The sequence below is a fragment of the Madurella fahalii genome, assembly GCF_045866475.1.
Source record: "Madurella fahalii IFM 68171 DNA, scaffold_3, whole genome shotgun sequence".
Lineage (NCBI taxonomy): Eukaryota > Fungi > Ascomycota > Sordariomycetes > Sordariales > Madurella > Madurella fahalii.
In genome coordinates this window covers 2,319,294-2,342,126 of record NW_027263973.1, presented here as the reverse complement: position 1 = coordinate 2,342,126, position 22,833 = coordinate 2,319,294, and the positions used below count along the sequence as shown (strand labels likewise).

Genomic DNA, 22,833 nt, shown 5'->3' with positions numbered 1-22,833 from the left:
CAGCAAGCACTTCCATTGAGGCCGTGGCTGTTCACCAGCACTTCAGGCTGGCCTCTCTCCTTCCGCTACTCAATTCACTTGGCGTGCACAAATGGAGAAAAGAAATGGATTATTTCTCTTCTTTCCCCCGTTGCTGTCTCAACGGCACTTCGGCACCTTACTCAGGAGCTCACAGGTGACCCTCTGCCAAATCAGCGTTGGACCACCTGCAGACAACCCCCGTCACGCGCCTCTCAGTTGCTGTTTTGATTGCTAGTGCACTCCATTTTCTCGGCTACCGGGCCCGCACCTACAGCCAATGGCGAGCACTTGCCCACGCGCTATCCGCCGTACTGATGGCCTATGATCAGGGCCCCGAATCCCAAAATATGCAAATCTGGGGGCGCGGGAAGGGGGCCTTGCCATCGGCATGGCCCAGCTGGTGGCACGCGGGCCCGATCGCCTACTGCGTACGGGCCGCCCGCTCAGCCTGATCTTGGCGACGCCCCGGTAGCATATTAAGGGTCCCCGTTTTAAGCTTCTTTTTACCTAAGTCTGTTGTTTTCCTCTTCGTTCCTTGTGCTTTCCTCTTCTGTCGCGGTACGTAGACCTCAGCCTGCCTGCATCAGATTGTCCATGACCGTGTCGTCGCTCCCCCCAAGACTTGAGAGCTCGAGGCGACAAGCGGAATGGAGCGAGACGGCAATGCCGCTGGCGAGGCTGAGATTGACCTAGTGGAGAAGGCTCAGGGCCGAGATGTTGTTGCTACTGCACCGTACGTGCAAGCTCAGGACTTCTCAGAGAGCCGGCCCCCGCGGGATCATGCCTCGCAAGAGCCCGTCAGCCAGGGCCCGAGTGGGAAGGAAAAGGAGGCTCAGACGACCCCAGGCCGAGCGCCCACAGCAGTTTCGACCATGGCCGATGATGGACCCGGCTTTGTGGATGTCAATGGCGATGTTGGAGGCCCCGGTCACAACGAGACAGAGGCCGACATCATTGCCGTTGCCTGCCCAGGAGCCGACCCGGTCCACACCTGGATCTACGACAGTGATTCCGACTACGATCACGTCCCCCAACCTGATATTGGATCACGTAGCTCCGCTTGGAGACCTAGCCCCTGGGTCACGAGGGACTTGCGTAACGCCGTCAACATCGCACGAGTCTTTCTGTACAGACATCGGGCATTGAAGGAAGGCGTGAACTTGAAGACCTTGTCCGAGGACTTGCTGGCCCAGGTGCACCAGCAGCGGAAAGGAGCAGTACGTTCGCCCCCACCGTCCGCGTACCACGTCCCTGCTCATCGTCTTAGCAGCAGTCTCGGCCATTGTTCTTTATCGCCCATAGCATCGGGGGCCTGGTAGTCAAAAGCGCTTTGGTACGCGCAAGTCAGTCTAGCAAGTACCAGGGAATAATGGACAATTGCCATGGCGTTACTTTCTTCGGTGAGCCGGTCATCAGTTATGTGGAAATATGTCTGTAGGACTAACAAGCGAAGGCACCCCTCACCGGGGAACGAGTTATATGTCGATGCCGAACCTGAAGGAGAGCATCCAAGAACTCCTTCACCTGCAGGCAACACTTCCACAGTCACTTACTGATGAAATCCACCTCAATAACGACCCGCTCATCAGACTGCATGAGAAGTTTGTGGACATGGCGAGCGAGCTCCGCCTGTGGTCGTTTTATGAAACGCAAGAGTCATCGCATTCTGGCTCTGGCGATGCTAGCGAGGTCCAGTTCGGAGCACCCCTCGTATCGGTCAAGTCCGCGCTACTGGATATCTGGCAGGAAGACGTCTACGCAGTCGATAGCGATCATGCTCACCTCGCATCTTTTGGGCCGGGTAATAGTGGCATCTTGGCCTCGTATCTCGATGATTTGGCCGCCGCTGTTCGTAAAGCCGCGGCACTTAGTCGGGCTTACACTCATGTTCCCTTGCACTTGAAGGATCGCGTCAAAGTCGAGGTCATAGGCTTCTACGAGGACCCGGACGCGCTAATGGCCTCGACACCTGGATATGCCATGCAGAGCTCCGGTGACGAGACGAGTTCCATCATCCGCCTTTATTCTACAAAGCATTCTTTCAGGGAATTCGTCAACATAGGGCCTGACGCTTGTCTGGAGGAACGTCTCCATAAGGCTCCTAAGGGACAGCGCAGTAAGCGCCGCGCCAAACTGGAACCTGGGCGCTCGCCGGACATTGTCGTCACAAGTCCTCAAGAAAGACCAGCGCTTCTGAAAGTGCAGGCTCTGTCAGAACCAACCATCCGTCCTCCAAGTCCTGAGAGTATTGCCAGTGTCAGTACTACTGTATCAGACCCAGCTCTCCCGTTTGGAAGCGCCCGCGGCGGAATCGAACATCATACCATTGACTTGTCACCGAAGCGGCGGGCGGAAATACTGATAAATGAACACGAGCTCAGGGGGACGGCGGGTTTCTCTCGACCCGATCCACAATTGAGGAAGTTCATGTGGATTCACCTGCCGTTCAACAACCCAGTGTGGGTGAGGGTACGAATCTATTCCCACAACCCCGACGCTTGGAGCCTCGACACTGACATCACTGGCAGGAGCTCTTCGATACACTCGAGGGCACACGAAAGGAACAAAACTGGGACTTCTCGCGGCTCTTTGACTATGATAATTGGGCCTCCAAACAGATCCAAAACCGGAACTCGGAGTCGCAGCCAGCATACCTCAAACCAATTTGCAAATATCTTTCAGCTGCAGACCGTGGAGCGTCGCCCCGGATCCCGTCGCCCTTCTTTGGCCCGACCGCCCCGCTAAAGTTCACGCCCAACTGTCTCTACCTCTATCTCCCGTATCTTCACTTTGACACGTACCGCAGCATGATCAGGCGCCGAAAACTGATTCGTGATCGCCGGAACCATGGAAGGGCAAAACCTGTCCCACAAGAGGTCGCCGATCAGGAATCGCTGGAATTGAAAATGATCTGGGAGTACATCGGCTACGACCCACCCCTCAATTGCCGGCGAACCCTTGATCAGTTCGGACACCACTCCCTCAGAGAGACGGATGCTAGAGACGACGACCAGATGTTGTACAAACTTACCAAGAAGGACTCTCCGCTGCCTTGGAACAAGTCATCGGATAACAGTTCTACCCGTTCGCTGCTCGGGACGAAGGGATCTGAATTGGGTAGCCGTGACGGCTCCAACGAGGATCTGCGCCACGAATACGAACTCGAACTGAGGGACGGCTACGTCCTCATGGTCGACCAGTTGTGGCTGTGGTCTGTAGACACAAGTATGTGAACCGTGACGAGAATGGCGTGCCGGAATGTTGACTTGAGATAGCCACCTTGACCACGTGCTTCGGCAAGCGGGAGTCATCTCCGACGGAAGGGACACTCTTCCAACAGGCAGACCTGCGGAATAGCGTGTACAACGAACTCAATGGTGATCTCACGGGTAGGACCGAGAACACTTTGGATCTTGCGGCACTAATCGTCTGGCACGCCGTCATCGTCCTCCTTGATCGATCTTCGCATCCCGACCTTGAGATTTTCCGCCTCTTCGACGAAGCCATTGGCATGTTGGTAGGTTTTTGGACTCCCTAGCAACACGTCGCACCCGAGCCTAGTTGCTGACTCCACTCACAGGCAGAGAGGATGACGTTGAACATGAAGCAGTTCCGCATTCATGCTCTCAATTTAATGTCTGAAGAGGATGAGGAAGACTCAGACGAGTCGGAGACCGAGGGCGAGAGTCCGGCTGCTATCAAGAAGCGGCATCGACGCGAAATCGAACGGGCAGAACGCGAGAATAGGGAAAACACGTCGGCGCTTCTCGAACTTCGTGACCTGGAAGATGAATTGACAACGTTGCAGAAGCTGTTTGAAACGCAGGAAGCAACGATTAAGCAAATGAGGGAGATATACAAGAAGGAATTCAACCATATCACGAAGAATGGCCAGTACTACCTTGAGGAAGCGCTGGAGTATCTGGATGATTACAAGCAGCAGACGTCCGAGATGCTCAAGAGAGTGGATACGACGAGGAATGACGTACGTCGGTTTTTCACCAACCTTGGGTGCACGGCAACTGACTTGGTTTGCAGTATGAGAAGATGCTCGAGATGGTACAGCGGCAGGCACAAGTCGATGAGGTCCGCTGGTCTCGTTTGCAAGCAGAGCTGGCGTCCAGCCAGAATCTCTCAGTCATGATCTTCACGACGTTCACCGTGATCTTCCTCCCGCTCACCTTCTTCACGGGCCTATTTGGCATGAATACGATCGAGTGGCAAGAGAACGTGCCCAGCCTCAGGGACATTGGCGCCATCTCGCTCCCCGCCTCGGTGCTCTTGATTGTGCTCTCACTCGTGGCGGCGTTCAACTGGCGAGTGCAGACCTTGGTCAAGCGCGTGTATAAGGCGTTGAAGAACTCTTGGAAGATTATCAAGACGCTTTACTCTGAGAGGTTGGAGCCCGACTCAAGGAAGGAGGCCAAGCGGAGACGCAGGGACGAGAAGAAGAGGCGGAAGGCCGCGGAGATGAAGCAGCAGAATGACCAGGCATATGACTTTTGGGCCATGGTCAAGAAGCAGCAGAGCGATATGAGGTATCAGATACCGGACCAGAACGTCAACAACACTGCGTCGGGCGGCGACCTGGCGAGCCGGAAGCGAACGTGAGGCTAGGTGTTTGAGTGAGCAGTCCTTGTGTCGACGGCTCCCTGTTGCAGCGCTCCTGAGCCACAATCCAGCAGCAGCATAGAATGGAATAATAATTTAATTGCCTTTTGAGTCTTCCGGCCGGTATATGGAACGCCATATACGGATCGATCTAGACGCAGTAGCTCTCGTTACCCAGGTACTGAAAGGAGATAATGAAGTGAGGTTGCCTGCGCCGAGCTCGGCTTTCCTCGGCTAAGTGGCCCTCGTCGATCTGGGAGAACCCTGCCGAGAGCGCACAGGCCGGTTTTAAATCTCAAACTCTCCATTGGCGGGTCCCGTCGGCGAAACGTCATTACAGTAAAGGAAGTGTCCCGCGGCCGAAAACCCGCAGAGGAGAGGACCGCTATTGTCGTTGCAAAGAATTGGTGTTGCTGGGAGGCCAATTGATAATTCTCTTATTACAATCCTGTCGTCTCTCTCCCTCTGTGCCGCGGAGCAGCTGTTTCCTTTTCCTTTTCCGTTTCCCGCTCCTCGGGCGTGCAGCAATCATGTCGGCCTCTGCACGCCTCACAAGAAGCCTTTGCCGGCAGGCCGCTGCCGCCCCGGCTCCGGCGCCGACAACACGCCTCCAGCAGGCCCGTGGTATCAGATGCCTCTCGTCGGCCGCACCCGCTAGGTTACGCCGTCGCGACACCCGTCTGACATACGGCAACTCACTCGCCGCACGCTCAGCCTGCAGACCCCTGTCGACGACTCCGGCCCGCTACCATGCCGAAGCCGACGACTCCTTCGACCCGGCGAGCATCGAACGCGAAAGCGACGAAGTCGACGTCTGTATCATCGGCGGTGGTCCTGCGGGACTCTCTGCTGCCATCCGGTTAAAGCAGCTGGCCAACGAGGCGGGCAACGAGGACTTCCGAGTGCTGCTGCTGGAAAAGGCCGGGGAGCTTGGTGCGCACATCGTCTCGGGCGCCGTGATCGAACCGACGGCCATCAACGAACTCATCCCAGACTGGCTGAGCGAGGAAAATGAGAACCGCTTCACGGGCGCCACCCCTGCGGGCAAGGACACGATGCGCTTCCTGACCAAGAACATGGCCATCCCCGTGCCGACGCCGCCGCAGATGCATAACCACGGCAACTACATCGTCAGCCTCAACGAGTTCACAAAGTGGCTGGGCGAGCGAGCTGAGGAGGTGGGCGTCGAGGTGTACCCCGGATTCGCCGCCAGCGAGGTTCTCTATAAGGCCGACGGTAGCGTCAAGGGCGTCGCCACCAATGATTTGGGCATCGGGCGCAACGGCAAGCCCAAGGATACGTTTGAGCGGGGTATGGAGTTCCATGCACGCATCACGCTCTTTGGCGAGGGCTGCCACGGAAGCTTGAGCAAGCAGGTCATCAAGCAGTTTGACCTGCGACGCTATAGCCAGCCGCAGACGTACGGGCTCGGCATCAAGGAGGTCTGGGAGGTGCAGCCGGAGAAGTTCAGAAAGGGCGAGATCACGCATTCGATGGGTTATCCGCTACCCTCGGACACCTACGGCGGTGCGTGGATGTACCACTTTGGCGACAACCTCGTTAGCATCGGCCAGGTCGTCGCCCTCGACTACCCCAACCCGTGGCTCTCGCCTTATGGCGAGTTCCAAAAGCTCAAGCAACACCCCCTATACCGCAACGTCCTCGAAGGCGGCAAGTGCATCTCATACGGCGCGCGGGCCCTGATCGAAGGCGGTTTCCAGTCCATCCCGCAGGTGGCCTTCCCCGGCGGGGCGCTGATCGGCGACTCGGCCGGCCTGGTCAACGTCCCCAAGATCAAGGGCACGCACAACGCCATGAAGTCGGGCATGCTCGCCGCCGAGGCGACCTGGGACGCGCTCAAGGGCGGCGACAGCGGGTCCGTCTTCCTGTTCAACTACGAGGAGTCGCTCCGCAAGTCGTCCATCTGGCGGGAGCTCGAGGAAGTCCGCAACATGCGGCCGTCGTTCCACTCGCCGCTCGGCGTGTACGGCGGCATCCTCTACTCGGGGCTCGAGGCCTTTGTCCTCAAGGGCCGCGTCCCCTGGACCTTCAAGCACAAGGTGGCCGACCACAAGGCCACCAAGCCGGCGGACCAGTGCAAGAAGATCGAATACCCCAAGCCCGACGGCAAGATCACGTTTGACATACTCACGAGCGTCTCCCGCACGGGCACCAACCACGAGGAGGACCAGCCGGTGCACCTGCAGGTCGAGGACTGGGACAAGCACACCGCCGAGACGTACCCGCCCTTCAAGGGGCTGGAGAACAGGTTCTGCCCGGCCGGCGTGTACGAGTACGTCGAGGACGCGTCCAAGCCCGAAGGAGTGAGGTTCCAGATTAATGCGCAAAAGTGAGTTTGTTTCTTCCGTTTTCTTCCTTTCTTTTTATCTTTATTTTTATTTTTATTTTTCCCCCCCTTGAGTCGAGCAAACTAACACGCGCGTCCCGTAGTTGCATCCACTGCAAGACGTGCGACATCAAGGCACCCAATCAGGACATCAACTGGCAGGTGCCTCAGGGCGGCGAAGGGCCCAAGTATTACATGACATAATCAGACTCAACGACGAGTACAGAGGCGTGAGTCAGCAATGGGATATCGAAGGGAGTCTATTTTAACTTGTAGCAACAACAGGCGGTCGGTGGTGTTCTCCTTATGGTGGTCATACCTGTCTTTTCGCCTGTTACCAATAGATAGACTGGTTTGGCTGGCACCGTGATTTTAGCCAAGTTGGAGCGGGATGCGAGTTGTTCCAATTCATTGGTTCAAAGAAGAGCATCTTTTCGGAGTGAAGGACATCTTGAGACTGTATGCCCTTGTCCCGTTGCACTCGACACTCTTAACGAAGATCCCGAAGAGATTCGGAAACCAACGGTGGCGATTGCAACAAAGTTGTCCCTTTAGCTACATATTACAACTTAGTAGTGCCCGCTATTAGGTGAGTCTCGTATAGACTATGGTTACAGCATACCCCTAAAGATATCAAATTTGGATTCGAGCGGTTTCGTTTCTTCCAGGAGTGTCGGTGTTGGTGAGTCAAGCCAAAGTTCTTCCACAGTAGAGGGTCAGTGGGGTATGGCTTGGGTGTCTACTGATTGGATACTGAACGGGTTTTGACGTGTTGCGCTGGGTGCAACAGTGAGGTTGAGACAGCCATGACGTTCCTAGGAGAGCCCTTGGTGATCTATGAGGGAAGTTGTAACTAGAATTCCCCTTCGTTCCATGGTGTATCCGTGCTCGCGGTACGTAAGATACTTACGGAGGGGCGATGGAGACTGCAACGCGGGGAGTGCGCGTCGCGGTGGCGTGCATCGCACTGGAAATGAACGAAGAGCGAATGAGCCAATCAGTTTGGGGTGTGCCAGCCTCCTGCACGCGATACGGTGATCGATAATTTTGTCGGGTCCATCGGTAGACGGGACGGGCGGATCCCGACAGAGGCCAGATTTTGCTGAACCGTGGTAGCCGATAGGACAGACCCGCTCGGACTGTGTCTCCCTTTCATTGCACTTTATCATCGGCGTGGATGTGCAGGTTTTCGACATCCCTTGGGCTTATCAGCCAAGGCATATTAGTGGCGCGTGCTAAGCGCTGGGGTACGCGTCCAATGAATCGCGGCAGGTCGAGACTTTTATGCAACCCTCCGGCTCTTTTTCTCAACTGGTTGGGTGCCGGTCGCCGCATGCGAGCAAAAGCCAGTGGGTTGTATTGGAGCGGCGCAGACGCAGCCAGAATAAAAAAAATTAAGGCCGTCGTTGGGCACGGAAAGCGGCGGCCGATCGAACAAGAAAACAGGCAACCAGCCGGCTGCGCTTCCCCGCCGCGCTTCCCCCGCTGTTTTTGGCAGAGTTGGAAGCGGCGGCAGCAAGGAAGTCGCTTGCTTCTTCTCCGGGACGCCTGCGGCGAGCTACAATGCGTGTTCCGAGCGATGGCATGGAGAGCGCAAGAGATTTTGAGAAGAGAGGGAGAAAGAAGGCATCTTATGACTCATAAACGAGGCTGAGAGGGCGGGAAGACGCGAGCGCGAGTGGTTGGACACGATGGGAGCCACACAGGCCAGATGCACGGGACCACCCCCCCCTTTCCCGTCCCGGCAAAAGTACCGGTACTTAGCACAGGGTGGCGCTCGGGACATTCGCCTGAGAAACAGGGCACGGTTGCCATTGCGCCCAGCGAAAGCGGCAGAGTTGCATTCTCGAGATCCAAACTTTGGCCGCGAATCTGTTTCTAGTCATTTTGAATCGCGAGCGAGGTATAAAGTCGGTACTGTCGACATTTTCCCATCTCGATTCACATGGTGCCCATACAGAGCGGCCTCGGCATGTTTGGGGATTTTGGTGGAATGGGTTCTAGGCTTGGCGCGGGTCTCAAGCTACTGTGGTTGCTTCCACAAGTTTCTGTCCGTTGGTGTGAGCCAACAACCCAAGGCTTACCGGTCTCGGTAGTCTCCGGCGTCCTCGGGGAGATGTCCGAGGTTTTGCGGCAATTTCCTGCATGTCCATCAGCGTTTGATCTGGTGAATAAAAGCGAACGGTGGCCCGGTGTTGGTGTTGTTTGTTGGGGGTTTCCGATTTCCGTTGCTGCGTCGTCAGAGCGCATATTTTGCTATTCTGGATGCCTCAGGCCACATTTTAGTCGCCATTCAGCTTAGGGTAGCAGCGCCCCAAGACGCGTCATTGAGAGGCAGTGGAACGGCATTGCAACCAACAAAAAAAAGAATGGCAGAACTGTGCCTGCTGCCGTTGTGTGGTTCTCTGCGTCAGAACCATTGCCCGAGTGGTTCAGTAGGGGCAGCAGCGCTGTTCAACCCGAATCAACGTCTAAGCCGCGGGGGTAGCGCATCGCATCGAGACCGCTTTTGTCGCAATCATTCGGCTCGATTTCCGCGAGCGTGACCAAGTGCAGCATGTGCAAGTCTCGTCATTATTCTTTCGTTGTGTGTTTTTCTGCGCAGCGCTAGAAGGCCGCCGGAGAGCTCGGGTTTCGACGGGTCACCGCTTGGTTGAGAGGGTGGCGATCCGGCCAAGGTGCAGCGCAAGCGGGAGAAAAAAAATGACCCATCGCGCAAATGCCACCAAGCAGGCAGCGACGCCCAACGCTGTCGCTCCCGTCGTAGTTCATCGAATGCAACTTCATCGTTTTGCAAGACCTGCTGGATCCGGTGAAGGCATATTGGTCGTTCCGTAATCATCGATGTTCGTGCAAAGCGAACGAGAAAGTTGCAGCAGCATCAAAATAGGGGGAAAGGGAGAGGAGCAAGGTGTTTCAGGAGCGTGGTAACGGTTTGTGGCAGGTTTCTGGTTGAGCGATCAGAATGGCTGGTGGTGTCACAGATCCCCCGACGGCCTGAATGCTTGAACGCACTGGCTTTGCCTGGAGCACCGAGGTACCGGTACTTCGGGGCTGATTGCATGGGGCTTTGCTCAGGAGGCGGGCACAGAGAGCGGTCGGATTGGGAAAGAAAAAGAGATAAAATTTGGGCCTCCTGGTTTCTGATTCGCCGCAGGCCTCCCTAGCACGCATCCCAAAACATCAAAGGCAGGGGGACCCGTCGCCACAATATTAGCGCTGCTGCCTCAGGCATCAGTGCGCTTCCTGGGCAAAAATTATAAGAAGCCCCGCGCCCCCTTCAAACTCATTTGTTTTGAGCTCCCGCGCGCGGAAGTCCCGACCGGCCGTTGTTACTCGCCTTCGGCCACATTTCTGTCTCCACACACCCCCCTTCACCTCTCACCGAAGCTCCGCCTTCAACCACAACAGCTCAGCCTCGCCTGTTGCTGTCGTGCATTTAAACTTTCTACCTCGAAACCTGCGTTGTGTGGGCGCATCTCTCATTTAGGAAAAAGAGGATTTATCTGTCGACCGACAGGCGATCGCTCCCTCGTTCCGGACAAGGGCTTCCCGTCAATACCGTCCTTCGTGGCGCCCTTTGACCTCCCAAGGAACCCGACCTCCAAAAGGAACCCGGCGTCTGTCACGGTCGACCCTTTTAATCGTCGAGGGTAATAAAAGATCAGTTTGCACAGGCCACAGTGCACTTTGCTAGTTCTTCCCGACGAAGACCAGTCTCCCTGCCGTGAGTTGAAAGTTTGTGGGCAGCCATCGTCCACTGCGTGTGTTACCGACTCGCCCCGATCTTGAACCTGCCATCATCGACGAGGCATCCTCTTCGGACGTACTCTCGTCGGTCGCAATCGAGCACAGCGGTTTCGTCGGCAAAGGTTCTATATAAGTTCCAGCCGAGTCGTTGATCGAGAGATCGCGACCGTCCTCGAGCGTGTTTGCAGACGAACAGCAGTCAAGGGGGACACATTAACTTGTTCATCTCCCGCACCTGGTATGATCCCTTTCCCTTTCAATTATTTTTTTTTCCCTCTGTTGCCACATCGCCTCTGGCTTCAGCAATTCACTTGCACATCGATGGTTTCCGCAGCGATTGTTGTGTGACGCACGGGCCAACAGCCAAATTCCCCCCATGTATAAATTCGCCTCAACTTCCCTTCCACTATCATCGCCGACTTTGCAGTGGCGAGGTGGATTTTGCATCACCAAACATTGCGATTTCCCTAGCCTCGCTCTCATCGGATGCTAATCGATTTTGCCCTGTAGATCTGTTCGCGCAAGCAAAATCGAAAAAAAAAAATTTCGAGTCGCTTGGTTTTACTTTCTTGCACAATGGAAGCCATCCAAACTCATCCTTCGAACGCGGCGCAGGCCAAGGCGTTCACTGCGCCTGGCTCGCTCTCGTTCCCTGGTGGCGCCAGCGAGATCACACATCCGCAGGGCAATGGATTCGCAACCAACGGCGCTCAGCAGCAGGGCGTTCAAGCCACAAACGGTACTGGGGTGACTCCCGCAACCCCCGCTGCGACGCCGGGAGCTGGAGGAAATACTGGCCCAAGTGGCATCACTCCCACGCTCCAGTAGGAAAACCTCTAGCACTCAGTATTATTGAGGCTGTGGGCTGACCCATCCAGGAACATCGTCGCTACGGTCAACTTGGACTGCCGTCTGGACCTGAAGACGATTGCGTTGCATGCCCGCAATGCGGAGGTACGTGTTGAACCAGAGACCAGGTACCCCCTCTTCTCTCTATGAGAGGTGAGGAGGCGCTCATGGTTTCTGTTTTCAACCGCAAATTTTTTTGCCAGGCAGTCCTGACAGGGAACAGTACAACCCCAAGCGTTTCGCCGCTGTGATTATGCGTATCCGCGAGCCGAAGACCACTGCCCTCATCTTCGCGAGTGGCAAGATGGTTGTAACGGGTGCCAAGTCGGAGGATGACTCGAAGCTTGCTTCGCGCAAGTACGCCCGCATCATCCAGAAGCTCGGCTTCAACGCCAAGTTCACCGACTTCAAGATCCAGAACATCGTCGGGTCTTGCGACATCAAGTTCCCCATCCGTTTGGAGGGCCTCGCTTCCAAGCATCACAACTTCAGCTCGTACGAGCCCGAGTTGTTCCCGGGTCTCATCTACCGCATGATCAAGCCCAAGATTGTCCTCCTCATCTTCGTAAGCGGCAAGATTGTTCTCACCGGTGCCAAGGTCCGTGAGGAGATCTACCAGGCGTTCGAGATGATCTACCCTGTGCTGCAAGGTTGGTTGAGGCACACTTTTGCGTCATGTACATTGCAACTAACCCACTTGCTCAGATTTCCGCAAGGTTTAAACCCGTGACGTATCTGGCAAACAGCAGGAGCAGACCTTGCTCGCCATTACCCCCTACCTTTTAACTTGTTGACGACTTGTACACTACACCCCCACCCAAAACCTTTCGGTCATGATTTCACGACAAAAAAAATCATACCCCAAAAAAGCCCGACCGACAACGCTCAGAGAGCTGGCGTTCTCGGCCAGATGTATCATTGTTTCGCGTCTTGTCACATTCATCAGCATTGCACCGGCGTTCAGGAGGAAGACACTTAAACCTGGGGTTTAGCACATTTCTTTCCCCGCGCGCGGATCGAGATGGGAGGAGAGGGAGCGCGCCTGGCTATATTACGATAGAAATTGCGCACGGCGGCGGCAGATGGAAAATCACTGGATGCCTACCGACCGTCCTAATGAGCGCTCGGTCGCCCGCTCAGCGGCCCGAGCAGCTGAAGATGAGAGGTCAGAAGCGGAGAGTTTACGAAGAGCAGATGGTCTGCAACAGAAGGGCTGCCCAACTCATTGGTTGCCGAAGCATGCACAATGGGAAGCAGACTTTCGCGGAGGACGACGGAGGCCATTGTGAGGAAAACAAAAACCAAAAAAAATAACCGGCGAGGCATGATCAATAACAGTCATGACCGCCTGGCAGAGGATGATGGTGGGCGTAGGCTTTCATCTGCGCTTCCGGCATATCCCCTTGCAGCATTTATGACACCCCATGAGACATGATCTTCACTGGGTGCCCTGCTCTTGGGAGGAACTCCTGGCATTTTCAGCCGTGGTTTTTGCTGCCATCAATACCATCATCTATTGACCTAAAACTCCCGCGTTATTCGTGAACCATGTGACATCGTGAGCTTACCTCCTTGGTGATGTCCGTCCTCCACTCCTCCTGTTTGGTAGACGCCCGTAGTCCACCTCTCAATTTGTCGCAGGGAGCACATCCACGGCCTTAACCAGCTCGTCCGCCAGGACAAGGCCGGGCGTGCCGCCTCTGCTCCCGTCTTCCGTGAGAACGAGTGACCCGGACGTCTCTTTCCAATTCCACTTGCCTCTGAACTGAGGCGGGCAGTTGCGCATAATACAGTTCGTGATTTTTTCGCCGATGACGGGCAGGAATTTGAACGCATGTCCGCTGTCACCAGTGGCGACGAACAGACCGCGCCAATTTGGATGGTAGTCGATCAGAAAGTCGGCGGTCGGCGTGTCCGAGTACCAACAGAGACGAGTCTTGGAGAAAGGGCGGTTTCGGAGCTCGGGCCAGGGGATCATCTCGCGCAGCGCGCGGCGGAGATCGTCTGCACCCTCGGTGGGGACGGAGAGGGTGGGGTCGGTGAGGTGAGTCCGTGGGACCGAGACGGGAGTTGCTGAAGGACTGCTCGCTAATTGCGGGCTCAAGGGCAGTGGTGCCGTGCCAAGTGTGACTGGGTTGATGTAGCCGTAGGCGTGTCGGGCGACTTTGAGGACGCGGTCTGCGGGAGGGATAATGAATAGGCCGGTTGAGAGGTTGAGGATGACGGGCATGCTGCCCAGTCTCTCCTGCTCGGCTTCGGTGATGTCCACGTAGCCCATGACCTGACCTGTGGCAGTTGCTTGCCCCGCAAGGTCAACTAGGCTTCCCGTCCATGCTCCCGCCGCGGCGACGACGAGGTCGGCGGACAAGACACGGCCGTCAGAGAGCTTGGCACCAGTGACAGTGGTCTCGTCGTGCTCCAACGAAACAACCGTTCCGGTGACAAACCCCACACCCCTGGTTTGCTGAACCATGTCAAGGAGCCATGCCATCGATGCGCTGGCGTTGGCCCAGCCGCTATTCCCGTTGATGTACCCCCATGACCCGGAACTGCCACCTGTTCCCAGAGCGTCCCGGACAGCATCGGGGTTGGGAAGCTCTCGGATGCGGGACGAGAGCGTGGGGTCTTTGGACGCCAGAGACAAGATGTTGGCCCAACTTTCGCGAGCATAGTCCATGCCAGTCCGCTTGGGCTCGGGGGCCTTGCCCGCCGGGGCTGCGGCTGGTGGAGGGGGCGTAGCGTCGCCAACAAGGATTAGACCAGTCTCATGGTAGCGTCCTTGGGCACCAAGATCGTGAGGTTTGTCTTGCTTACGCCATTCCCATTGAGCCTCGTCACCAAGGGCAGCGTACGCTGGGTCAGCGTAGTCTGCCCTGATGATGCGGCTGGTGTCGGTGCTAGCAGCGTCGGGTGCAGGGAACGCACCAGGCTGGAGCGGGTCCGACCTGTCGACGACGGTTATGGAACAATGAGCAAAGGCATCACGACGGGAGAGGGCCAATGCTGTGCTGAGGCCAAAAACTCCCGAACCGATGATGAGGATGGAGGATGGAAGGGAGAAAGGTTCGGGTTGCGTGGGAAGAAGCGGAGGGGAAGCAGTCATTTTAGACAAGCGGAAGCGGAAAAACAAGCAAAGGTTTCAACGCAAAGAGGCAAAGCCAGCAAACAAAGTTTAGGGTTTCAGTCCAGGGTCGTGACACCCGGCCGTGTGCGAGGCCAGCTGTTGGTCCCTTGTGTTTGGGTTTCCCAGTTTGGAGGCCCAACGCAACGTGGACGCTTGTCTGCTGCGTAGGCCCGACACGAAACGCGAGCACATGCGCACTTTAAATAGGGCTGATGAGCGGGTGGAGAAGGTATCATCTTTAGGGAATGGGATGGAAGACAGATCGTCGCGCATCCCCGACCTCGGGGTTCAGACGCGGGGAAAATCCAGTTACCTCGAGTCGTGGAAAGAGGGAAGCGTAGGAGTGTAGGCATAGAGCCAGTGACAGAAGCCATTTCGGTACGCCCCTAGGCTCGCCCCGGGCAAATTGCAGGTCCCGTCGGTTCCTCTAGGTGAAAAGTTGCAGGCGGGAAGCTGTGCATTTTCGATTTGCAAAGGACGACAGCCACCTTTTTTGAAGCAGCCCGTCCGCATCTGGGCTAAAGAGTCCTAGATGCCTCGGAATGGCCAGGGATTCCTCTAGGCTCGCCAGTTTCACTTAGACCGTCCGTTTCAGCTGTGAACAGCTGCTGTCCAGATGGCGTCCCGCTGCAAGCGAGAATCTTTGATACTTCCTATCGGAGAGCAAGAGCGTCGCGCGTTCTTGTCACTGGCCGGCAGGTAACCCCAGTTGAGGCTAAGGTGTTTCAGGATACCAAAATGAAAATTGAAAAGCAGAGCATATCTCGGTCAGACGTGATAACCCGAGAAGGAGTAAGTGGCAATGGTATCGTTAGCGCACGGACCAATCCTCGCGACCTGGACTCAACCTCGATCACAACCACAACACGTCAACTCCTGGTAATTGATAGCGGCAAGCTCACGCCAGGCACGGCACCCGATATGCGTAGCCGATACATGCGCATCCCTAAAGATGTCGTCGACCAAGAAGATTGCCGAGTTCCCTGATGTCGAGGCGAAGCTCCAGAAACCAGGCAAGCAATCGGCATTCGAGCGGCAAAAGGCTGAGGCCGAGGCGAAGCGTCGAAGGGAAGCAGCAGAAACAGCCGCCGTCTACGACGACTTTGTCAAGAGCTTTGCACACGATGATGGCGATGAATCTTTTCAGGCATCGAGGCCAGCGCCCTCGAGATTTGGCTCCGGCCCGTTCGAGCGGTCCGTCTTCGGCAGCCAGGCACCCTTTGGAGGAGGCACGGGCAAGAGACACTTTGGCGTTCCCTCGGGCTCTTCAATGAAGAGTGGCCCAGGCAGCCTCGGGCCCGCGCCGCCATCGTTCGGGAAGAAGAGATCGTACGATGGTTTTCAGCGAGACTCGGACGAGGGACGCGGGAGACTAGGGTTTCAAGAACGAGATTCGTCCTCTCTGGCCGTCTCCAAGGCGTTTGACGCTAGCGACGACGAGGGAGACGCCACAACCGCCGACAGAGCAGAAGAGAAGGCAACATCCAAGCCGACACTGCGTCTAGCAAACCTGCCGCCCGGCACATCGCCTGCGGTCATCAAGGCCCTCATGCCCCCCAATTTGACCGTTGAGAACGTCAAGATCACGCCCCCTTCTGGCCCGATCGGGACCGAGCGAAAGTCACTCGCGGCGATCGTTACACTATCCAAGGAAACACCGGCGACCGAGATTGATAATGCTGTGAGCACTTTGCAAAACCGCTATCTTGGCTTCGGTTTCTTTCTCTCTCTACACAGACACCTCTCCTCGGCCGCCATATCATCGAGCTTGACTACTCTGTCTTCGGCAACAACCATCTCGCACCCGTTTGGTGCTAGGAAGGTTGGTGAAGGCCCAGGAAACCCGGCTTATCGTCCCATGGGCCATGGCCGGGCGTACGCGCCCCCAACATCATACGGCCCTCCTATAGGCGGCCCGCTCAACAGGGCCGGTATCCTCCACGTCCCGATCCAGCCTCCGCGCGACATTAAACAGCTCCGCATGATTCACAAGGTTGTAGAGTCGGTACTAGAACACGGGCCAGAGTTTGAGGCGCTGCTCATGTCCCGCCCAGACGTCCAGCGAGAAGAGAAGTGGGCATGGATATGGGATGCCCGCAGTGAAGGCGGAATCTGGTATCGCTGGAGGCTCTGGGAGATTGTAACTGGTTCACAACCCAAAAGGGGCAAGGCCGAGTATATCCCTCTCTTTGAAGGAAGCCACGCCTGGAGAGTACCTGAGCACAGGCTGGCGTATGAGTATACGACTGCCGTCGACGAGTTCGTCTCGGAATCCGAGTACGACTCGTCCGAGGACGACGAGTTTGATGATGAGCAGGCTCGGCAGGGCGAGCCCAACGATCCGGAGGACACATTCCTCAATCCCATCGAAAAGTTCAAGCTAGCCCATCTTCTTGCTCGTCTACCAACGACATTGTCCAGGATTAGGAAAGGCGATATTGCGCGGATCACCGCATTCGCGATTACGCACGCCAGCCGAGGCGCTGACGAGATCGTAGACATGATTGTCTCCAATATCGAGTTCCCATTCGCCTACACTCTGGCGAATCCGGACTACAAGCCAGAAGGGAAAGAGAAGGAGGGCAAGGGCGAAGATTCGCGCGACGCTTCGCCTGCGTTAGAGGACAAAGGCCACTCGGATGCACCCGACATCAGTGCATCACGGCTACTCAGTCTCTACGTGGTTAGCGACATCTTGTCGTCCTCATCCACCAGCGGAATCCGTCACGCCTGGCGCTACCGGCAGTTGTTCGAGGCGGCGCTCCGACGCCGCAAGACCTTTGAGATGCTTGGCATGATGGCGGACAAGCTGAACTGGGGCCGGTTACGAGCAGAAAAGTGGAAGCGGAGTGTGGGGCTCGTGCTGAGTCTCTGGGAGGGTTGGTGCGTTTTCCCGGTTGAAACGTACGAATTCTTCGTCAGGAGTTTTGAGAACCCGCCGCTGCTCCAAAAGCAGGCCAACGGCGCCGAGATGGAACGGAAGACGGGGCGGTGGAAGACGGTCGAGACTGCCGCCGTCGATCGAGATTCCGAGAACGGGTTCTTGCCGGTCTCAATGAAGCCGTCCATAGACCAAGACTCGGCAGACGATTACGTGGGGAAGCTTTTGGAGACGGACGACGCTGGTGGAGAGATCCATTCTACTCCCTTGCAATACGTGTCCGGGCTGGATGAGATGTTCTCCGATTTGGATCTTGATGGCGAACCTGATGAGGGGTTCAAGGAGGACACGGCGGGGAAGCCGGATGAGACGCCAGCGCAATTACTGGTCAAGCAGGAGACAAAACCGGTCGGGAGCTTCCAGATGTCAGCATCAAAACCCGCGCCGTCTAGGAAACGGATGCGCGCCATGGACATGTTTGCGGACTCGGATTCAGACGCGGGGGCCTAGAATAGTCGTGGGGATAATTAGTCTTCAAGCCGAGAGCCGAGAGAGGGGGGGGGGGGGGAGGGGGGGAGAGAATAAGGTAGTATTGGCTGCGTCGGTCGTGTCGGTCGTGTCAAGCTTGTCGGCAGCGTTGTCTACTCGCCCATCCATAGTTTTTGTGTATCATTCCGAGCTGCCTCGGCGTCTCAAGCGAGCTCAGCTGCATCACTCTATCCACGGGCTCGGGGCGGGGATATGTCTTGGATGGTGAGGGTTGGCGGCACTATAGGCGTTGACTTGTGTCATCCAACAGGCCGACATCCCGCGTGCGGGCTTAGCCAAAAAGAGAAGAACATTCCAATGCCACGACTAAATGAAAGGGCGGGTTAAGATGGGCCTAGTATACCCCAGGATTTCTAACTCCCTATTGACCTACTCAACTGGGGTACGCACGTAGGGAAGGCCCCTGCATCCAGACGTTCCTTCAGGGTACTTGCACATCCTGCACATACCGCACGTACTGCATACACAACAGAGAGCTGCAGCCAAGTTAGCGAAAGGGTTCGCCGAGATGCAGAGACATGGGGACATTCGCCATGCCCAGGCCATGGAGCTTTCGACATCTCTTCTTGGGGGCATGCGTAGCGGGGTTAGGGTTACGTATGGCTCCCAGGCAATGAGTCTCGGCCACGCGAGCCATCCCGCGCCGACAGCCACAGCTCGGATGCGGCACACCTGTCAGACCGCCCAACAGTTCCCTGAACTCTCGTTGCAGCCAATGGAAACTTGCTCAGTTCCTCGGGCCACCCAAACCGCCGCACCCCACCTGCCCACTCTTCTGCATGCATGCACCATTTGCCCAGGGCCGAACCAGGGAAAGCGCCCTGGTCCTGGATCCCAAGTATCACGCACACTCTTGGTCTCTCTCGCCGAAAGGCGTTGACGCATCTCGCTTTTTGAACAGAGATTGAGCAAGACTGCTCCCGCGAATTGTCCGGGGCAGCTCGGTCACTGTTGCTGGCCGTGCTCGTTGTGGTCCGGCTCCAACATCCAACAGTCAAACAAACCCCTCCGCCCGTGCTTCTTCCCCGACAGGACAACCAGGGACAACCAAACCTCGTCACACTTTGCGGCACTGCCTCTGGTCCCCAAGGCAGTGAAACATTGCCTCTTGATTCCCGCCGGCAACTACCATCCTTCACTCCGACTCACGCCGCACAAAGACACCGCCGGTTTGGCTTGACCAGACGTGATCTAGAATCTGCTCGTCGGCCTTACTTCTTTGCCGTCGACTACCATTCGACAGCCTCTTTCAAATTCCCACACCGGGACATGCAACCGCCGGGCCCAGGCCTTTCGTCGTCCTCATCAGGGACCACTCCGTTCAGCCTTGACAGCCCTGTGTCGGTGAAGCATTACCAGACTTGAGCCGCTTCTGAATTGTCTTGTTGGCCCTCGATTACCGGGCGATCGGCTCGCCGCAGTTCTGTAAATCGACGCAGATCTGCAGGTTCGCTCTCCGTGGTGTGCTCCGCAGTTGAGACTTTCTCAGAGTTGGTACCGCCCACAGCATATAACTTTGTCACTCGGGGGGGGATTGGTCATCTCTTATATTTCTTGCGAAGGGGTGTATGCACGACATAATCGGACATCGCCATCCAAATTTGCCGCACTGCTTGGCCGCACACAAACAGCTTCCATCGACCCCCGTCTGGACGCCCGATTTCTTTGGTGTGAGCCGCACATCAGCAGAAACGCCCTCTATCCTGCTCGTCAACTTGTCTCGGCGGCGCCGAGTTGGTATGAGCCGCAAGATCAGCAGTCCCCCCGGCTTACCGCATAGCCATCACCGCTCTTTGTCCAGCACCGACTACGTCCGGGACTGGCGCAGTATCTCGTGATTACTCCTTGTCGCATGCGGAGTGGCTCTGAAACCATCAAGATGCCTATCATAAACGGCCAGAAGATGGCCTGGTACGTCTTATCTTTCCGTCGACTCCGTCTTTGCACATGCCCTAAACTCCTCCCTCCCCCCGCCTCCCCCCTTTGACCACGCTACTCCAGCGACTGCAGGCCGGACGGGTGTCGTTTCGCAGAATCCCCGGCGCGACGTATTATCCCGTTTGCTGATCCCCTTGGTACCATAGTGCGCCATGCATTCGTGGCCACCGTTCGACAAAATGCAATCACTTCAACGAGCGGGTCATGGTCCCTGTCCGGAAACCTGGCCGGCCTCTGAGTACCTGCCCATGCCCGCCCGCCCGGCCTTGTGCCTGTGGCAGTGTACGAGTCGCGATACCGAAAAAGCAAAAGTGTGCATGCCCTTCGGAAGCCACAACTGAGGCGTGCAGTACCGAAGAGCATTCTCCAGCCGAGACCTCTTCACCCTCGCGACCCTCGTTCCGCGTTGCCAAGTCGGGCTCTGCTTCCAAAACTCGCACTCGGAAGCAGTCTTTCGATGCTACTAACCTAGAAAGAATGGACCCTGGCTCTCTCAACTGGATCGCGATGCCGGATAGCAACGGGTCCGCGAACGGGATGGCTATGGTGGACAGTGAAGACCAGACGTCACCGCACGACCTGAACGGGTTCGGGCATCGAACCGGACTAGTGCCCGCCGGACCCGGTAGCCCATATGCAGTTCCGCAAAGCCCGAGCTATGGCACACCAATGCCCTACAGCGTGGGCTTCCAATATGCTCCTTCGGCTCAGCTTCACCATGGGATCAAGATGGAGGATAGTGGATTCGTCAGGACTCCGAATGGTTTTAGTCCCCTGATGCCGCCTCCGCCTTTCCCGCATGGAAACCATGCATCGCCATCTGTCAGCATACCCTCACATCCGGCAGTGCTAAGTCCGTCTCTGTTGCCCAAGGCTAACGGAAGCACGTCCGGGGATGGCGGCTGTTGCAGCAACAAGCCAGAGGAGCCTCCAAACAACGTTACAACGCCCCAACATGGATACGGACAGCCGTATGTACCGCACGTACAATCGCCGGCTGTCGCCAAGGTCAATGGCGGCACATCTGGGGCCGGCAGCTGCTGTAGCAGCAAAGCAGCTCCCCCAGTTTCCCTCATCATGCCGGTATCCCAGCAGGGATACGGACAATCGTACATACCCCAGGCTCAACCTCCGGTGAATATGAAGGCTAATGGTACCACATCCGGGGGCGGTAGCTGTTGTTGTAACGAGGCAAAGGAACACCCTCCGGCAAGCCCAAACATTGTGTCGGCGCCCCAGCAGGGGTATGGACAACCATATATGGCACAGTTTCAAACTCCGGTAAACATCAAACCTCAGGACGGCTCATTCCAGTATCCGACGGTTTTGACTTATCCTGCCGACTACGGCTCCTGGCAACAGCCCATCAACCCGGCAATATGGCAGCAGGTCGTATCACGGACGAGCGGGGCCATGGGCACGCCCGTACTCCCTGCTACCAATGGAGACACGGGGGACGTCGTCGCCAGCCACCAGTGCAGCTGCGGCGAAGGTTGTCAGTGCATCGGCTGCCTGGCTCATCCGTTCAACGCCCAGATGTACCAGTACGTCAACGACGCTTACCGTGCGCGCACCAACAACGGCAGCGTCAGTGGGAGCAGTAGCAACAGTCCTATCGCCGGACCCATCCCTGAGACCAGACCCGCGGATCTTAATGGAGGGGCAAGGCAGACACCAACACCGGCTGCGGGGCCCGACTCGCCGCTGGATGCGCAGACGCCGAGCGATGGCACATCGGGACGGGAAGAGGAGGCGCTGTCGACGACGGATTATTGCTTTGTCGACCTTCCCATGTGGGGGATCTGTGGGGGGGATCTGGTATCGTGTCCGTGCGGGGATAGCTGTGAGTGTGTCGGGTGTTTAGTCCACAACAATCCGCTGCCGCAGATGCAAGGGTAGGGCTGAGGGTACGGTAGAAGGGGTCCGTATCAAGGATGAGGAGTTCCTGACGTGGCTATTGAAATGGTACAGAAACACACATCTACACCCACATACTCATAAAAACAGGGGAGGGTAAAGACGGCCTGCTGCCGGACAGACAAGGTGCAAGACAGGACGGACAAGGCCAGGTGACACCAACAAATCGGGTCCCTGCAGCCCAAACTAGGTCAAAATGACATGTGCAGATAGAGCTCCCTCTGGTCAGAGGGGAACTGCTTTGTACGCAAGAAAAGCACTCAAATTGAGCTAGCAACAAGTATAGGAAAGAAGTCTGGAAATATGTGTCCTGTCTAAGGAGCAATGGCCCGGACGGCCTTACTCATGGTGCTAAATGAAATGGGGTCCCAGCGAGTTCCAGCCCCCGGCCCCTGGGGACAAGTTCCCCCCACTCATTATGAGTGGGAAGGATCGGTATGTGAGTACCGCCTTGTGTGTATGTTCCCTCGATAGAGCGCGGGATGGACGGACTTGGTATTTCGGGCGGTTTACACCGTCGAATTCTTCCCTCATCATTTTCGCGGGGATATTCCTAGTGGTCCTAAACGCGGAAGTGGCTTGGGACTGGCCAGCAGAGTGGCCATGTCTAAATAGTACTGAGCGTCAGTTGTTCAAGCGGTCCTAGATCTTATTGTCGGGCACTGCATCAGCGGCCTGTTAGTGCGAACTGGCCCCTGCGCAGGATCTGCCGCTGAACGGAGCTTCGACGGAAGGATTTTCAGCGTTTCGCACTAGCGAAGCTTGCTTTTACAGGAACAAGTAGGACCGTGCACCGAATTGTATCCGGGGTACCCACTCTCCACAGACATGCAGCCTTAACGGGCT

General features: G+C 56.5%; 6 protein-coding genes across 6 annotated transcripts; 5 read left to right on the top strand and 1 right to left on the bottom strand.

Annotated features, from left to right (window-relative positions):
- Positions 1-668: 668 nt before the first annotated feature.
- Positions 669-4,632, top strand: MFIFM68171_06151 (DUF676 domain-containing protein; the record flags this gene model as incomplete). The annotated part of the gene is made up of 7 exons (XM_071061571.1): positions 669-1,238; positions 1,289-1,421; positions 1,475-2,490; positions 2,550-3,246; positions 3,297-3,538; positions 3,602-4,006; positions 4,060-4,632. 7 exons carry the CDS (start codon positions 669-671, stop codon positions 4,630-4,632), a joined length of 3,636 nt encoding a protein of 1,211 aa, XP_070917672.1.
- Positions 4,633-5,162: 530 nt separating this feature from the next.
- MFIFM68171_06150 (Electron transfer flavoprotein-ubiquinone oxidoreductase) lies at positions 5,163-7,183 on the top strand (the record flags this gene model as incomplete). Its single annotated transcript, XM_071061570.1, has 2 exons — positions 5,163-6,982; positions 7,084-7,183. 2 exons carry the CDS (start codon positions 5,163-5,165, stop codon positions 7,181-7,183), a joined length of 1,920 nt encoding a protein of 639 aa, XP_070917671.1.
- Positions 7,184-11,305: 4,122 nt separating this feature from the next.
- Positions 11,306-12,300, top strand: tbp1 (TATA-binding protein (TBP); the record flags this gene model as incomplete). The annotated part of the gene is made up of 4 exons (XM_071061569.1): positions 11,306-11,553; positions 11,608-11,683; positions 11,802-12,228; positions 12,284-12,300. 4 exons carry the CDS (start codon positions 11,306-11,308, stop codon positions 12,298-12,300), a joined length of 768 nt encoding a protein of 255 aa, XP_070917670.1.
- Positions 12,301-13,205: 905 nt separating this feature from the next.
- MFIFM68171_06148 (uncharacterized protein) lies at positions 13,206-14,681 on the bottom strand (the record flags this gene model as incomplete). The annotated part of the gene is made up of 1 exon (XM_071061568.1): positions 13,206-14,681. One exon carries the CDS (start codon positions 14,679-14,681, stop codon positions 13,206-13,208), a length of 1,476 nt encoding a protein of 491 aa, XP_070917669.1.
- Positions 14,682-15,654: 973 nt separating this feature from the next.
- Positions 15,655-18,093, top strand: MFIFM68171_06147 (uncharacterized protein; the record flags this gene model as incomplete). The annotated part of the gene is made up of 1 exon (XM_071061567.1): positions 15,655-18,093. The coding sequence occupies one exon, from the start codon at positions 15,655-15,657 to the stop codon at positions 18,091-18,093; it is 2,439 nt and encodes an 812-aa protein (XP_070917668.1).
- A 1,918-nt stretch (positions 18,094-20,011) lies between these two features.
- MFIFM68171_06146 (uncharacterized protein) lies at positions 20,012-21,969 on the top strand (the record flags this gene model as incomplete). The annotated part of the gene is made up of 2 exons (XM_071061566.1): positions 20,012-20,043; positions 20,217-21,969. The coding sequence occupies 2 exons, from the start codon at positions 20,012-20,014 to the stop codon at positions 21,967-21,969; spliced, it is 1,785 nt and encodes a 594-aa protein (XP_070917667.1).
- Between the last annotated feature and the right edge of the window lie 864 nt (positions 21,970-22,833).